We start from the raw sequence: 14,239 nt of genomic DNA, 5'->3' as shown, positions 1-14,239 counted from the left end.
CGGGCATCGGGGTATGAATGCTGGAGCATCAGCGTTGCCCCAGTGTGGAGGGTGTGAGGGGATCGTTGGGGGTTTTGGTGCGGGTAGTGAGTCCAGTGGGAGGTCCAGTGACCGCAGGGTTCTCTCAGCCTCCTGCATATTACGTACGGTGTGTGTGGCGTCGCCCCTGGTGATCTGTAGGGTATGGTTTGGGCCCCAGCGGTACCTGATTTGCTTCGTTCTCAGGAGGGAGGTAAACTGTTGCAGGGTTTTCCTCCAGGCCATGGTGGCTCCCGATAGGTCTGGGTAAAAAGAGAGACTAATTTCTTCGAAGAGGTAAGTTGGGTGTTCACGGACCGCTGCCAGCACTGCATCTCTGTCTTTCAGGTTCTGGAACTGCGTGATAACGTCCCGCGTGGCAGAAGGTGGGGCTTTAGGAGGTTTAGGGATACGGAAAATGCCGTCAGTAGCCACCGCTTTGGTTAACTTCGGGGTGAGCAATGTTGTCAGTAGCCTTCTGATTAGGTGAGGCAGCTCGGCGTCCGGTATATTATCCGCTATGCCCCTGATCTTCAGGTGTTTCAGGCGGCGTTTATCCTCCAATGAGGCTAGCTGCAGTTCGTGGATTTGGTGTTGCTTCCTGAGTTCCCGCACCTCTTGCTGCAGCTCCTTGATTTGGCCTTTCTGGGTGTCCGCGGTTACTTCCACCGCTCCCAATCTACCATTTAGTCCCTGCAGGGTTTCTTTGAGTGAGGCCACATCGGCCGCGATTTTCTGGTGGTGGTCCGCCATTAAGTCCCGTATTGCTTCCATGCTTACTGGTGTGTGGGAGGAAGCAGGTAGCTTTTGCTGTGTCCGGGCTGGCGGTGGCTGTGGCTGGGCTTGTGTGGCATCCCCCTCCGCTTCATCCGATGTGTCTTCATAGAAATCGGAGCAGCCGCCGTGGAGGGACGCCAGCTTCGAGTTCGTGGCTTCTGAGGCCTGCCGCCAGAGCTCACCGATGTGCATGCTTTGCCTCGGTTTTTCGGGCTTTAATTTTTTGGCTTTCCTCCCCATGAGGTCTCAATATAACAGGCACTGTGGGCACTGTGAGTGGTCACCGCGTGAGGGAGCCTCCGGGCCCTGGAGTCTCGGTGCGTAGTAGGCCGCAGTCCGGTGCCGCGGCTCTGCGTATTTGCCGGGTGCGAAAGTGGTATCAACCGCCGCGGTATCGACCAGGTAAGACCCCTGGTGCGGTGATTTAGTCGGATGGGGCTTAGTTGAGGGGATATTTGGTGGATTTGGGTCGTATGCTGAGGAGCTCTCGTTAATGGCGTCCGTTCTAGTCGGCTGGCAAGCCCCGCCCCCTCTTTCTTTTCTTTTTTAATTCTTTCTTTTATGTTGTGCATAGGTATACAAGCAGACTTGCAGAGCCACAACAGCTAATGCAAGTATTATGAAACAACACAGTAATACATTTGTGTGGCATAACGGGTAAACTGCACATTTTCTAATATTATTGTAGTGAGGGCTAAGTCACATGGATCAGAGAGGGGTAGTTATGTCATGTGACAACCATTATAAAGGAACCCTCTGTGACCAAGATTGATGAGTGCTGGAATTGACATTGACAATAAAGTAATCATTAAGAGTTAGAACAAGTTAAGCTTGCCAGCTCAGAGTTAAATAAGAAGGTTAGTGTGCAATAATTGTGTTGAGCTTGGTATTGCTACATCAACATAGTGTGAACACCCCATAGACCCCCACCTTTGGTAGTTGGGTAGTAAGGCCCCAGAAAAAAAATGTCATGATATAAACATAAGATTAGGCTCAGAACATAAATTTAAAAAATTTCTAAGGTTTGCAACGTGAAGGCTGAGGGGAGAGCTCAATTCAGCCGATACCCTATAGGGATCTGGTATAGTCCTGCTCTAATCTGGCTGTATTCAAGCCTTTGCGGCCCCATCAGGAAGGTGCAGCAGGTTATGACCAGGATAGGTAGCGACATCTCGCGCTGTGAGCCAGCTGCTCGGAAGGCAAATCCTCAAGGCTGGTACTGTGCAGAATTCGCTGACCTGTAGTACCTCCACCTTCATCGACACTTGTAAGGCTTGTCTGGCATATGCTGGGATGGGATACCCGTTTGTTCCTCCTGAAATGCCTGCAACAGATATGTTGTGAGCTTCTGCCATAGGTCTGTGTGGATTTTTTCTACCGAGGAGGGAAGGTTGGCATCCATCTTGGTGCGAGCTGTGGGAGTCCTGATTTCCGCCATTTGAATTGAGACTCATGGTCTGAATAGCAGTATAATGGTACCTGGGGGCTGCGGAGTCGCTGTCATGGTAGGGGCCGCAAGGTGTGGACCAGGATCACCCCCACCGGCCCAGAGGGGGGAAAAGGGCCAGGTGCACACAGCTTCGGGAGTCCAGCTTGATATAATTGGGCAGGACTGCAGGCAGCAGCCGTCCACCCTACTAACCCGCTTGAGTAGTCTTAATTCTAGGAAGATGACAAATATCCTCCCGAGGGACTAGAACTGAGTTTGCAAGCTTCGCCTTGGGACCAGTACTCCCTTGTTTTCAGGACCACTGCTTCTAGCTGCCAGGTTGGTACAGGATCAGCTTTAGTGGGCTGAAAGGTTGTAAGATTGTCGAGATGCTGTCTCATGCAGCATTTCAGCATGGCAGTCAGGCCCCTGCCCCTTCATCTGTATCTTCCTATTCTGCCCCAACAATAAAAAAAACTCTACGTAGTTTAAATAAAAGGTACAGGCGTTTAAATGGTGTTGATGGCTACTTTAAATCAGTTAACATTAAAATAAGCACTTTATATGGAAAGTTATGCAGCTTATTACCAAGGCTGTCCCAACCTTGGCCATCTTGCTGCTGTTGAAATGCAATTGCCGTAGGGTAACTAGGAATTATGGGAACTGCAGTTTCATGACAGGTCTAGCGACAAGCATGGACATCACTGACCTAAAGGTCAATAAATTAGCTCAATGTTGACATGCTATTCACATGAAGTCTGTTTACTAAATTCCTTTTATCTCTTGTATTTCCCAACAGCCCCATTTTAACTCCACTTGCACAAAGGAACTGCTCAATAAAATGATTTATTATACACACAGCCCAGTTAATTGTTTAGTACATGGGTCTGTGTTTTATTCTCGGGAAGAAAAAGCTCTATTGTGCTTGTGGAACATACTATACTATAGGGAAACAACATTTACATCCTAGAGTTCAGAGCTGCCTGACTGACCCTAATGGGGTGTTAGATAGGAGTAGTGATTTTTTTTAAAAATCACTGCTGCTATAGAACAACTCACAACTCTCAGACACGGGAGTGGGCCCAAGGTGTCCTAAGCACCATACGTTTTGCGAGAATGCAAAGTGCTTATGGTGCTACGACTGACCATATAATTGAAATGCGCCTCCTTTTCCTTCCATACTTTGCATATCAGTTCTAGCCAAGTTTTTAATTTGTGAGAAAACAACATGAGGGTCTACGGAAGCTCCTGTGAGCCCTCCACAAATTTTCTCTATGAAGGATCCTGGGAGATCCATTACACATCATCTCGCACAGGCATAAATTTCGCACACAGGGAGAAAACACAGAGGATATCTGTTCTCATTTTGCTTGAAATGATAAAACGCAGCAGGCCAAAACTATTTGACGTTCTCACTTTTTTTACACTTTGACAAAAGAAAACAAAACAAAAAAATCTTGCTTATAAGGCAAAGTAATCTTTATTAGTCTTGTGGTATGTTTCAATTACATTAAAATGGCAATGAAATCCCAAAGTAGTTTTACATTTTTCTTTCAGGAAGATTCTATAGTGATAAAAACAACAACAAAAAAACAAAACACAACCTTAAAAAAGCAACAATGCTACCTTAACGCTTATAGCACCTGCATGAATAAACATATTTTGAACAGCGTCTCTCAGTTATTGCATACTTCCATTTCCCAGCACAGCAGAATACACTGGATCTTAATAAGTAATTCAAATTACTAATATCTGCAATGTATAATCAGTCGTACTCGATTTATGTGTGATTCAATAGCACTGATTAATGTAATTATATCTTACGGATATAACAGAAGACGTGCAAAAGTCACTAACAAATTCCAGCGTGTTTTAGGTCAGCGACGCACAGACTCTGTGTTCTATAACTGCAGTGATGTCCATCGAGACATGTGGGAGTGGTAGTCGGCAGCAGTTCATGTAGCTGAGTTTTAGTTATTCTTGCTTGTGAAGACGTTTTACTTTGAAATACATTGAATTGTGGTTCATAAATTGGCAAGCCAATTAACATTTACAGGCTGTCCTCCTTTTCATGAACCAATTAGATTTCTTTAAAAGTGAGGAATAATCCGGGTGCACGATGATTATAAAAATCCAGTAATTATTTGTTAAAGCAGCACTGTCTTTTTGTTTTTTTGTTTTTAAACCCCTACACTACATTTTATTGCCTCCTAGTCACCCTCAAATATCCCTAGGTCCCCATTTCACCCTTTTGCATGTTTATTTCATATCCAGATCTAGGTCCTAGGCTCCGCCAATCTGTGTGTGGGTAGATGAAGGCCCTGTGTGAAACGTCATCTGCCCACACTAGATAGAGCTGCAAAATTCCCGCACATGCCCACTATTGTCCGATATTTGTACAGGAACTTTGGCTATTTATTCATTCATCAGAAAGATGAATGAACAAATAGAAATGACAAAGAATAAACAAAGACGAATTTCAGTTAGGTTTACATTCATTACGCTCGCTTATTACAAAGAGAGAGATACTGGTTCATGGCTCCATGCTTGGAATATTGAAAAATAGATGTACCGTAAGCCAACCAATCAGAGTGCTCTAAGTCAAATTGCACGGCATGGGAAGGCTTTATAAGTATTTCCCCCACCTGAAGAGCTCAGTCTATGCGGAGCCCTCGCTGGGTGAAGATGGTTTCTTTTTTATCGTCTGTTTTTTGTTTTTGTTTTTTCAATCGGGTCTTTTTTTATTTTACGCGCTTTGTATTTTGATTTTACAAAAATTAAGAAATCTCATGATAAGTACTACATTTTAAAATTGTTGGGTATTTTGTTTATTGCTCTCCCAGTCACTATTACTAAGGTTAGGGGATAAGTAAGGTTTTATTTTATTGGGGAGTGACTAGTGGCTTGGAGACCCCAAGTCACTGGGAGAGTGACTAGGGGATTAGGGACTTTATTTTTACAATTAGCTACCACCGGTCACCAACAGGTTCCTCCCTTTTGTCACTTAGGGCTTCCACCCGCTGTTAATGGGTGTGAGCCACGAGGTAGACACTTAGGACCCCCACCTGTTGCTAAAGGGTGGGGGGCCAGGAAGACACTAGGTCCACCGCTTAGTTTAATAGTCCCCACTCTCAGGGCACAATAAGTGCCCCACCATGAGACACTTCATTCTATTCGGGGTGGGGGGGGGGGGGTAATTTATTTTAAACAACTGCTTACTGTTTAGAAGATGTGTCCCTTGCGGCACAGCAAGTTGGGGCAGAAGGGAGAATTTTTTTTTTTTTTTTTTTTTTTTAAATTCTTTATTTTGGTGTGCATAGAGATTACAAGCATGCTGGTAGTGCCACAAAAGCAGGTACCGGCGATTCTAGGTTAATAGACATAGGTTAAGACTGCACAATTTTTTTTATATAATATTCAGGCTTGACTATGGGTAAAACAGTGGCTATGTCAGTAAACAGGTAACATCAAACATGAAAGACAGGTATGCAATCTGACATTAAGGTTATATATTGTTACATGCTGAGCTGTCTGAAGTAGGTGCATTTGCCCTAAAGCTTGCTAGTATAACATACTCGATAATAATCAACGCTATGTGTGATGTGTATGTCATGCTATTGTAAAATGATTGAGAGTAGTGTTGGACAGCGTGCCTGGCTAAACATATGGTAAGCGAGATATCTGCGCGTAAATAGAGGCATTTTAAGGGCAAGAATGAAGAGAATAAATTTAAGTCCATGAAAGGAGGCTTATTACAGGAGTCAAGTGCAACAAAAAACTGTACAACAACAAAGTGCAAATACAGTGTAGGGCGCCCTTCACAAACACAGTGATGTTTATAATTACCAACTGGATGATGAGCTAGAAGCACTCACATAAAGATAAAATGAAATATAGTGCAAAACAGCTTTAATTCACAAGAGATAAAAACAGAATAAAAATGGAACACTCACAAGTAAAATGGCACAACTGAAATGAATCAATATGTGCAAAAGCGTATTAGCAGATAGGCTGTTACCCCGGATGCAGCAGTCTTTGTAGAGGTGATTCGGGGCTTCAGCAATTCAGTCCTAGTCAGGGCCAGATTAAGATCACAGTGGGCCTGGTGCTGACAATTATGATGGGCCTAATTACGGAATATTATCGACCAAAAACACTAAAACAGTCATACCTCCCAAGCGTCATGTATCTGATGGAGATGGTGCTGGAGGCAAACTCAAAGGATGCAGCTATAAGAAAACACATACTCTATGCTAATCTCTTTATCTAATTTCTGCTTTTATCTTTCAGGTAAATCCATAACCCCTAAAAGTAGTGTCCAGTGAAGCAGGAAGTCAATGGGCGGGGTAAAAGGGTCACTGGTGCGAATCACTTGACCAGACCTGCCAAAAGGGGGGAACATGCCCAAAAAGGGGGCATGTCTGTCCAAAGAATTTGAAGGACAGCCTGGCATGAATGCATGTCAGGCTGCCCGCCAATCATGCAGGCTGTCCAACTAAGGGCATACTATGCAGGCAGCACCCTGAGCTTGACATAAATGCATCTAATGATGCGCTCACTCCATGCTTTCTAAGGACTGTCCCCTAGCACTCGCTGGTCCACTTGTCTCCTTACCTTCTTACTAGCAGGCAGAAGTTCCTGGTATATAGTCTGAGACAGAGAAAAAGTGTATGTAGTGAGTGTAGAAGAAAGGGGACATGCCAAAGTATTAGAGAAACCAAAGTCTGCATTACCTAAACTAATTTTATTGTCAGCCAGTCCACACAAGTTTTGTTCCCATACATCCCTCTTAAGCTTCCAAACTTAAAGGGACACTATAGTCACCAGAACAACTACAGCTTATTGTATTTGTTCCTGTAAGTAGAATCATTCCATTCAGGCCTTTCGCAGTAAACACTGTCTTTTCAGAGAAAATAACTCCACTGGCCACTCCTTAGATGGCTGCTAGAGGTGCTTCCTGGGGCAGTACTGCCTAGTGTGCAGCACTGCCATTCAGTGTCTCCACCCTCTGCATGCAGACACTGGACTTTGCTCAAAGAGATGCATTGATTCAATTTATCTTTATGTGGAGATGCTGATTGGCCAGGGCTATGTTCGACATGTACTGACTCTGCCCCTGATCTACCTAGTTGACAGTCTCAGCCAATCCTATGGGGAAGTATTGTAATTTGCTCAGACCACCACTTCTGATGATGTCAGCAGACAGTCAGTTCAGAGGCAGAGCCAGCAGCTGCAGACTTGAATACAAGTTATATTTTACTATACTTAGAGAGGCAAGAAGGGGCCAGGGTGGTGGTTTTAACACAATAGGGTCAGAAATACATGATTGTGTTCCTGACCCTATAGTGCTCCTTTAAGCAAGAGTATGTGAAGAGTAATTAGGGTTACCACCTTTCTTGGGAAAAAATACCAGCCTTAATCATTTGTATAATTACAAGGAGTGACATCAGATAAAATTCTGTAAAATCACCAACACACTACTCACAGTTTGATTCTGCTGTATAGATGGATTGCTCCCAGTGTCTCCCTGTCTCCCAGTGTCTCAGTCTTGCAAGTCACCCAATGTCTCAGTGTCCCTATGTATCACAGTGTCAGTGTCCTCATGTCGCCCAGTCCCCTAGTCTCCCAGTGTCTCAGTGTCCCCATGTCTCAGTGTGTCCCCATGTCACTAGGATACTGGGGACACAGTGAGACATGGGGATACAGAGACCCGGGGACACAGACATTTAGGGAAACTGGGAGAAATGGGGACACTGAGACACTAGGGACACAGACACTGGGAGACATGGGGACACTGAAACATTTGGGGACACTAAGACACTAGGGACACAGAGAAATGGGAACACAGACACTGGGAGACTAGGGGACACTGGGAGACTAGGGGACACTGGGAGACTAGGGGACACGGGCTTTGAGACAGACACTTGTGGACACTGGGAGACATGGGGACAGTTGTGGACATAGACATGGGGACATATAGGGACACTGGGAGACATGGGGACACTAGGCACACTGAGACAATAGGAACACAGACACTGGGAGACATGGGGACACTGAAACATTTGGGGACACTAAGACACTAGGGATACAGAGACATGGGAACAGACACTGGGAGACTAGGGGACACTGGCTGGGATACAGACTGTCACGTTTAAACATTTGTTATAAAGGAACACAACTGCAGATTTCTTATAGGTTGAATATTTATTATAAAAAGTAAAAGGTATTGACTTTAATTCCAATTTACAGGTACTGTAGCTTTAAGTAGTAAACGATAACTGAAGTCCACAATTATATGCACTGTAGCTTTAAGTAGTAAACGATAACTGAAGTCCACAATTATATGCACTGTAGCTTTAAGTAGTAAACGATAACTGAAGCAGAAAGAGTACTTTAGTGGTATTAATTAATTAGGTGATGAGAAGTTACAATAGCTGTTCCATAGACTTTAACTGAAGTAAGACAGATGCAGCTAACTGAGACAAGTATGAGTTGAAGTTAGCTGTAACGGGTTTGTTTTAACGAAGGACTTTGGAGACAGGAAATAACAGCTTTGAGATGCAACGCTTATCACAGAGGTTTTACTTAGCTTCCGGCACTTAGAACACTGGTTCCCGAGATCTCCTCAGAGGCGGTTTATCCTGAATGGAGAGAGTTCAGCTTTAGTCGTGGATGAGGAAAGGTGAAGGGAACTTGAAGTCTTCCAGTCCGGTCCGGTAATAGAGGGCTTTCACAACGATGTTGCAGCCGGTTCGTGAGTACGGAACGTAGTTCAATAATCCAGCGTCGATCAGCTGGTGCGGTCAGATTAAATAGGGAGACCGTGTCATAAAGAGGTGTGGCTAAGCTCCGTGGAACCAGGAAGTAAGAGGATATCATAATTAAGGCATGACACAGACACTTGGGGACACTGGGAGACATGGGGACAGTTGTGGACATAGACATGGGGACATATAGGGACACTGGGAGACATGGGGACACTAGGCACACTGAGACAATAGGAACACTATAGGGAGTGTGTCCTATTTGTAGTGGCTTGCCTGCACTCAGTGTTTTTGGTCATCTCACTATTTCTATTGTGTACTTTATTACAGGAGTCCACCAGGTTAAATGGGCTTGGAAAGTTCGTCTGTGCCAGCATCAGCACCGGAGCATGCTAGCAGGCAGTCCGGGTCTTCTTACCCGTTCATCCAATGCACAAACTGTGAGGAGGTTGTTGGTTGCTCTGCAGTGGGTATGTTTCACACAGGTATGTGCTTTCTTTTAGAGTGTAAGGCTAGGTGTCTAGGTGCCTCGTAGTGCTCCTGCATAGTAATCCGCCATCTTGAGGGGCTGTGGATGTCAGAGTCCCATTAGTTTGATGCCCTTCTCTGCCTTCCATCGCCATGTGCTTTCTGCTGGGTTTAGCGATCCTCCGAGGGGTGAAAGGCACATGTGTTTCCGCGATCGCGGCTTCTTGCAGGGGCGCCTCTGGTTCAGTTCATTGGGCTGTGTGGTGGCTTTGGGTGTTTAGCGGATCCGTGCGAGCTGTTCTGTGATTTTGCAGGTTCAGCTGTGTGCCGGTCGGGATTTGGTGTGTCCGCCTGCCGTGCTGCCAATTGTGCCAAAAACCTGTCGAAGATCAGGTCCAGCTTTGCTTGAGTAACCGCTAGGTAGGCCTTGGTTGTGCTCTCCGGCATCTTGGGCTTTGCTCTGCCGTGCTGCTCGAGAGGCATTGGGTGTAATAGTGGAGGGTCTCCTGAGACCGGGATAACCCCCACCGGTCCAGAGGGGGCCTAAGGGAGAATTTAACCTCCCTTATTTACTAATTGAAAGTATTTTTTAGTTAGTATTAGTAAAGTTGGCTGAAAGACCAATTTTGGTCTTTCAGCTTTTTTTTGTAGCTAGCTCCTCAATACTGTGGGGATCTACTAAACGGCTGCAAGAAGTAGCCGCATCACGGATCAGAATTTCTGAATTTCAGGTCGAAATTTCGAGCCGAAAATAATACCAGATTTCATCCAAACATGAATGGAGAAACAGTCCATGGTGAACGAAGCAACGCGAGAACATGGAGGAAGGGTGAGTATGATGGGAACATTTTCTTTAAGACGGGAAAAGGAGCTGACTTTGGTAAAAAAAAAAAAGTGAAGTGTAAGAAAGATACCTAAGACAAAGTAGTCCCTACTTTATCTTATGTTTTAAAGAAAACTAAATCAGAATGGAAGAAAAAAAAGAACAGATTCTAAGAGCGTAAGAGAAGAGGAAGCGTTTGGGGAAAGGTTAATTCGGCATTACAGTCCCACTTTAAGATTGCTGACAAGGCAGCTAATAACTAATTTACTCTGTTAAAACTACTTCATACAGTTTCAATTATTAAGCAAAATAGAGGTTCAGGGGCTAATGGTTAGTAGGATAAACTGTTACACATAGATTCCATTAATAGATTCCACTTGGCAACAGCTATGAACCTAGTGAACAATCTACCATCCTTTTACGAGATCTCACACAAATCCTTCTCATTTGTTCTTTAAAAATATAAACAAAAAAATCCCCACAAACTAATTTCCATTATAAAAATTAATTCATGGATTTTAAGATTGCGTTTAGTGTAGAACAATTTGAAACACGTACACTGTATAACTAGTGAACTCATTCCCCTTTAAAAACCATATAATCTATAAATCCTGCTCAAGCATTCGTTCAGTTGATTTGCTGGCCTTAAAGGGCTTTGAGGTTGCCAAGGACATAGTTGAGATTGAGGAAGTTGCTCATCCATTTAGACTTAAAATAGAACTTGAGCATTGCACAATAAAAATCCACAAAGAGGAAAAATCTGATTGCTCTCGGCCAATGAGTTTCGCTATGCACTGCTGGGCTTAGCTCAGAACAAAAAGCTTCTGCTCCCACTGCCTCCCAGTGGATCCCAGGTAAGACGTCAAACCATTACCAAATGGTTTGTCTATTTATATTGGAAGGGCACCAGGGCACTCCTGACACCATGACCAGTAAAACATGTTCTAGTGGTTATGGTGCTTGGAGTGATGCTTTAAACTCAGCCACACTCAGTGATCAGCTGCAGGCACATGCCAACAGCATAATCAGATGCCTTCAGACAGTTAGCAAATGCTGTTTGAAAGCGAGCTTTTGGATGATGAGTGACTCTTAACAATTCTGAACTGAGAGAGAGTTGTTTAAAGTAATATCAGTAGAAAGGAACTAGCTAGTATCTTCTTCCATGCCAGTACTGTTAAATGTTCAGTGGACAAAGTATATTTCTACTTACAAAGATCAATATTGAGGTGGAGACCCTCGAGTCTATGGGAAGACTTTGACCAGACTGCACAAAGTCCTGGCTGACATCAGGTGGAGGCGTGGAAGGCAGTGTCGGGTAAGTAAAAGATTTTTTGTCCGAATTTCAGCTTTTTGTCCATTTGTCCAAAAGACAAATTAATGAATACAAATGAAAACAAATGAAACAAAGACCAAATTGCTTCTTGGAAGAAATGTCATCCTGCAATTAGTTCTTTAGTTTGTTTGTTTTAGTTTATCACAAGGAGGGAGCCACTGGCTCATGCTTCCCTCCTTGTAATATTTAAAAATAGAAGTAGCGGGGACGTCTGCTGCCTGCCACTTCCTAAATTCGCCATGTACCTATCCACGCTATTGGGGTTAATATGACCCACATATAAATATAAGTGAGGTTAAACTTTCCCTCCTGTCCCTACCCACTGTCCTGCAAGTAGGGGCATATCTACTAAGCAGCAAGCAACCAAAGGCTGTTCACTGTTATAAAAAAAACTAGTAATGGAGGGGAAACAATAGGCACTACAGCTTCAGGTAGTGGTACTGGTGTCTATAGCCTTTTTTTCTAGAAAAAGCAGTGTTGACATTGACGACAATGAATATCTCTAATGGCTGTCACACAGGGAGCCACTAGAGAGACTTCCTAGGTTGGATCCATGTTCTGCATGGAGACACTGGATGCTCCTCATAGCAATGTTTATCTCTATGAAGAGCTGCTTATTGGCCAGCGTGGAGATTTGCTTGGCCTGTGCACTAGTTTGATCTCAGCTGGGGAGGCAGAACTGAGACCAGCGCACCACGGGATGAAAGGTAAGTCAATTTTTCAGGCATGTATTTATTAGAGGTATATCTTAAAAGATCTTGCAATATGAACTGCAGTCGTTGCAAACACTCCCCTTTTTTCCTGCAAAGAGACTAACAATTTCTTCACAGGACAAAGCCAACCAGAGGCTTCTTATTGAAAAGCCTTTGTGTCTCCCTCTGTGCACTGTACAGTGTTCTGATCGGAGGTCTGAGAAGGAGGTATGCAGTGGGGAGGCAGGTGCATTCAACTAGAGCGCGCCAGCCACTTCCATAAGCTCCCCTGAGCTAACGGAAACAGGAAGAAACCTCCTGTTTTTTTACTGACAACCAGGTGGTTGTTTCATTAATTTATTATACAAGTGTTTATTTCTCAAAAGTGCTTTGAAATGGCATACCTAATCTTTCTCTTTATGTGTGTGGATGGTCCTTTAAGCATATGGGTATGGTGCTTAGAGAGTCCCTTTAGAGGCTACTAAAATAAGCAAAATGTTTTGTTTCTTGTTTGATTTACTGCTCCAACATGAAAACAGACAATCTGTAATGTTCATAAATGAATCTTCCACATAAGCAGTGGATGTATCAATGCAGAGATTCTCTCCATACAATAGGCCATATACAAGTGACAGATTCGTTAGATCAGTCAGACAGACAGACAGACAGACAGGACAGAGCACAATGCACATACAGCAAATCTGGGCAAAGTGGAGCAATTACTATGGAAACTAAATGGATGTTTCTACAGGTCACTGAGCTTTTATAACTTTATCCCAGATCTGAACATTTTACAAAATCCCCTCCCTCCATCTAAACGTGAGTAACTGCACAATCCGTTAAATATATAATATACACAATGATTAACTATTCTCAATCATTTACACAGAGAATTAGAAACAGAGACAACAAAGGTAAGCATAGAAGTAGAAGGACATGTGACACAGCTTCCCATGCTTACTGCCCTATGACAGAAGAATATCACAGCGTGGAAAGTCAGTGTATATTATAACGGAATACGAAATAAAACATTGGTGAGGTTTTTCTCTATTACCTGCTCTGTTGGAGCATTTGCCATTTTAATTTCGCTACCAGATATTTGAGAGGAAAAAATGCACTTGGTTCACTTACCAATATCAGTTTCTTTGTGGTTTTTAATAAATTCAGCAAGCTCAAAATTTCCAGCAATTATAGCAACCTGTAAACACAAACAAATCATTAATCAACAGGTGAGTGCCTAGAATTTAGTCTTGATTTGAAAGACTAGCTCATCGGTTCTTAACATTTCTGACAGTGCCCCGAACTCAGAGCATGACATAGGCTTGTATACCCAGTGTTTAATTGTAATAACCTGTACATTTAAACCACATGAACACAGTACTACATACATACACAAAGGCGGATACACTGGCCAGAAGTTAGAACTGCAATAACTATAACATTGATTTTGTAAACTTCATTTTATATTCTCCCCCCAACATAAACACTCTATTTCATATACTTACCTTACATATTATCCCAAATCCTTAGTTCACATTTTTGCCTCCGGAAGTCCAACTTCATGGACTTTATCCATTTTTGTCCCTTCTCTATTTGATATAACCCCCCAAAACCCATCAGTGCAATCATTGTCATTTCATAATCCCTTTTCAATTCAAACACCTCTCCTACGTCCAATTTATTTATTTCCAACACTTTCTAATTTGTTATCTCCCTCCCTACAAATGACTCATCCTTCCTCATTTCACCTTAAAAAATTGCCCATTTTAAACGCTTACCACTTTCTTAGCCTTTCTTAACCTCTTCACATGACTTGTGCCTGGTTTTAAAACCCAAATGTATATATTCATCACGTGCCAGATAGGCAAAGTTATAGATGCATCTGATAAAGGCTGTGCCATCTCCCTGAATGCATCTGATAAGGGCTGTGCCCTC

At 43.4% G+C, this 14,239-nt stretch overlaps 1 protein-coding gene across 7 annotated transcripts in view; it reads right to left on the bottom strand.

Moving 5' to 3' along the window:
• SHANK2 (SH3 and multiple ankyrin repeat domains 2) overlaps positions 1–14,239 on the bottom strand; it is a 509,303-nt gene that overhangs the window by 288,420 nt on the left and 206,644 nt on the right. For all 7 annotated transcript variants that reach the window (XM_063437771.1, XM_063437775.1, XM_063437773.1 and 4 more), the window contains exon 10: positions 13,436–13,502. In XM_063437771.1, coding sequence (XP_063293841.1) covers positions 13,436–13,502 — 67 coding nt within the window. The remainder of the gene's footprint in view (positions 1–13,435; positions 13,503–14,239) is intronic.

Source organism: Pelobates fuscus, chromosome 12, assembly GCF_036172605.1.
Source record: "Pelobates fuscus isolate aPelFus1 chromosome 12, aPelFus1.pri, whole genome shotgun sequence".
NCBI lineage: Eukaryota > Metazoa > Chordata > Amphibia > Anura > Pelobatidae > Pelobates > Pelobates fuscus.
This window is presented reverse-complemented; position numbering and strand designations above follow the sequence as displayed.